General features: G+C 37.8%; 1 protein-coding gene across 1 annotated transcript in view; it reads left to right on the forward strand.

Moving 5' to 3' along the window:
- Positions 1 to 4,225, forward strand: part of golga6l9 (golgin A6 family like 9) — a 14,152-nt gene that overhangs the window by 1,691 nt on the left and 8,236 nt on the right. The window contains exon 4 of the mRNA XM_016276470.1: positions 3,133 to 3,240. Within this exon, the coding sequence (XP_016131956.1) occupies positions 3,133 to 3,240 (108 nt within the window). The remainder of the gene's footprint in view (positions 1 to 3,132; positions 3,241 to 4,225) is intronic.

The raw sequence follows: 4,225 nt of genomic DNA on the forward strand, positions 1-4,225 counted from the left end.
CACTACTCACAGGGATAAAGTTGATAGGGATAATCAACTTTCACCTGGACCTAAAATGCTGGACAAAGAACCAGTGGGCCTCAGTGCTGTTCTCTGATGAAAGTCGATTCACATTGAGAAGAAATGATGGCCATTAACGCTGTTGGAGACGTCAAGGAGAACGCTATGCATCAGCCTCTGTTGTCACCAGCCCAGCCTTTGCAGGTGGTGGTGTTACAGTCTGGGCAGGTCTGTCTAGTCAATACAGAACTGCCCTACACCTTATGAATGGTACCGTGACAAGACAGTACTACCTGAATAACATCATTAATCCAGTCATTGTGCATCTGCATGAGCAACACTGGCCTGATTTCATCTTCATGGATGACAATGCCCCAGCTCATTGAGGTTGCATTATCAGGAAATGGCTGCTGGAGGTTGGGGTTCCTCAAATGGTGTGGCCTTCACTTTCTACAGACCTGAATCCCATAGAAAACATATGGGATCAGCTGAGTTGTCGTGTAGAGGGTCGTAAACCTGCACCCCAGAACCTCAATGAAGAGTGGAATGCCATGCCTCAGCAGACTATAAATCGACTTGTGAACAGCATGAGACGTTGTTGTCAAGCTGTAAATGATGGTTAAGGACACATGACAAGTTATTGAGACATTGACATTTTTTGTTGTAGTATACCCACCACTGTTGTTGGCTTTTGTTTCAATAAATAGTTTGAGATGAAGAAATTACCATTGCATGCATGCTTCTATTTAAATGCCATACTTTCATGATATAATATCACTGTTTCATGAACTTTTTCCATAAATTTCACCTAAAAGTCGACTTTTCCATAAACTTTTTGTGAGTATATATAAACCTTGCTACGTGTAATGAGTTAGGCTAACCGAGACTTGTCATGGCACTTGCATGTTATTGCTCTTTTGTTGCTTCTATTGTCCTCATTTAAGCTGCTTTGGATAAAAGCATCTGCTAAATGACTAAATGTAAATGTAATATAACTCAACAGCCCCTGATCTTTTTGAGGATTTACTGCATGATGAAGCCTATTAAAATGCGGTTAGAATGCCTCTATAATTCAAGTTATGAGGGCAAAAATATCCCTGTATGAGTATTTGTTTTTTATATTTATAACATCTGATATAGTCAAGTAATATCACACAAGCAAGAGTGCTGTTTTTTCCTAATATCAGCATATCATACCTATTGCGGTTTTACACATGTAAAGAGAGAGAGCGAGAGAGAGACTTAGCCTTTACATTTCTTTTATTAAATCAAGGATATTTTGGGATCTATTAAAAATATATATAAAACAACACAGTTTTTACTTAATATTTAAACATAAATAATTTGGAAGGTGAGAGAGAGAGAGAGAGAGACAGAGGGAGAGAGAGAGAGAGAGAGAGAAATTTAAAAATACATTTTGTCGAGAGTGACAACTAGCCTATTAATATGTAACTCAAATTCTGCATGCATGTTACAGTGCATAATTAACACCAAAATGAGATGATATTTTGTCTGGTAAACTCTGATAAAATCATTAACAGACATGTTGACCAAGACATCTTCTTCTTATTTTATTTTTTTTTAAAGAATTTTAAAGACTATACTCTTGATTTTAATTATTGTGATATGGACCTAAGGGTCTGAAATAAATAAATAAATAATAATACAATAATAACAAACAATAAATAATAAAAAATAAAAACACACAATAATAACATTACATTTATAAAGCGGTTTTCTAAGCACTCAAAGCGCTTTACATTGTGAGGGGGAATCTCCTCATCCACCGGTGTGCAGCATCCACCTGGACGATGTAGTGATTAAATACTATTTTTCAAAAACAAAACCTTTCCAAGCTGTCATCTCACTCTTCTGGTCATTCTGACGCAATGAGAATGCTATGAATTCATGCTTATGGGGCTTTTATTTTGTAAAAATAAAACAAGTTCTTATTAGCAATAATAGAATTGTAGATCTCTGTAACTGGATTTCTTACTAGTAAGAATTTAATTGAGAGCTCTGTAATTGCATTTTTACTAGTAAGAACTGAATTAGAGAGCTCTCTAATTGGCATTGTTATAGAAATCCCTTTAATTTCCAAAACAATCTAACTATCTGAAAGTGGAACGCCATCTCCCCTCCAAATTCCCTGTAATGCAGCGATTTGCATTTTTGAAACATTTATGAGTATGATAATTCAGTTACAGTACTTGTTGGCATACTGGCATATTGAATGATCTCAACTGTACCTGACAGGACTGTGGTTTTCCGTATCTCAGCTCCGTCAGTGTGTCTTGTAAGCACACTATATGGAAGTTCTTTTCCCAAAAGACTGTGTGCATCCTGTACAATCTCTTGAATGGGACGTGGCTCATATTTATCATCCAGAATGTTGTTGATATGATAATCATTATTGCCGACTACTACATAAAGCTTACCTTTCTTCACTGTGGCTCTCTCGTGTAGTACTGACATCTTACTGTTGGCCCCAGCAAGTGCATGTTCAGCTGTAGAGAAAGAAATAGAAAGTAAGAGCAATCATGAGACTTAAATGGAATGGTTCCGATTCAGTGCAAGTTAAGCTCAATAGATATGTAAAATACTCACAGGGTGTGCCAGGTGAATCACATGACCTTCACCAACATAAACAGCCCAGTGCTGGTATTATACAACACTAAGGGTCTTCCTAAAACAGTTTGCGCACTACAATCCATGCATTGAACATGGTATTCATTTCATAATGTAGTATGAAAATTACACAAATTATAATATTATACTTATAAGTATGTGTGTCGCAGTGATGCTATACGTTCCTAAAGTGAGCGCTGAGAGAATGCACTATTTGACCAATCAGATACATTCAGTGCGGATAGACACACCCTTATAAGTGGTCTTGGTGTTCTCCTGAAACCATTTAAAATATATTTACAATTTTATTGACATTTATTCACATTATTTTTATCCAGAAGACTACTTTTTGTACAGACTGCTGTGAGTGGACCAGCTGGCAACTTTCCCAATGTTGGAAAAGCAGCTGTTATAAAATTCATGCACCTGTTGGGAACTGTATCAATGGGCACGCAATATATTATTGACCTCATAAATAAGCAATAAGATGTGTTTGTCTCTCAGGCGGATCATGAGAAACTCCTGGAGCGCAGAAGGAGACTGAGAGAGACTCACGAGAGACTGATCGAGAACGAACTGATGAAGATGGAGAGAGAATTACAGGAGGAGCAGGTGAGAGCGGCAGACACATGAGAAATAACAGAAATCAACAGATATAGATGTGTGTGCCTTAAGCTTATTGTGTTTTTAAAGGGGTCACGAACTGCCTTTGTTTTTTTTATTTTGTACTATTCTCTGAGGTCCACTTATAATTTACATAAAAAAACATCATAATTTAGAAGTAATTTAGGGTTTTTAACCCCCCTCATCATAACACTCTGTTTGAATAGGCGTGGCCTACACTCGGAAGTAAACAACGTCTATGATTGGCTAACAGTATATTTGACAGCCAACATCATCTTACACAGATGGACGCTGCTGTGATTTATGTTAAAAACTCATAAATACTCAGTACATATCAAATGATCTGTAAGAAGACACAAAGCAATAGTGATAACGTAATAAAAGCAGTTACTCACACTTGTGTTGCGACATTACTGTCTGATCCAATATAGTCGATACAGCATCTCTTTAGTTTTAATCTTTCTGAAAATCTCGTGCCTTGTTTGTAAATGAATCCACGGTAAAATGAAGTGAACAAAAAACTAAGTTCTTACTGACACTGTCTGGATCTTCATTAAAAATTAAGTTCATCAAATAAAGTTTATCGTTTCGTTTCAGTGTAGACATGCGTTTGCCGCTCTTGTCATTTGCCATTCATGTCATTCACTACATGCGCGAATCGGTGGGCGGGGCTAAACAAACAGTTATGTAGAATTGGTGGGTGGGGCTAAACAGGCAGTGATATAGAATCGGTGGGTGGGGCTAAACAAACAGTGATGTAGAATTGGTGGGCGGGGCTAAACAAGCAGTTATGTAGAATTGGTGGGTGGGGCTAAACAGGCAGTGATATAGAATCGGTGGGCGGGGCTAAACAAACAGTGATGTAGAATTGGTGGGCGGGGCTAAACAAGCAGCACTGTAGAATCGGTGGGCGGGGCTAAACAGACAGTGATGTAGAATCGGTGGGTGGGACTGAACAGACAGTGATGAAGAA

Source organism: Sinocyclocheilus grahami, unplaced genomic scaffold (genome assembly GCF_001515645.1).
Source record: "Sinocyclocheilus grahami isolate Dianchi unplaced genomic scaffold, SAMN03320097.WGS_v1.1 scaffold102.1, whole genome shotgun sequence".
Classification (NCBI taxonomy): Eukaryota; Metazoa; Chordata; class Actinopteri; order Cypriniformes; family Cyprinidae; genus Sinocyclocheilus; species Sinocyclocheilus grahami.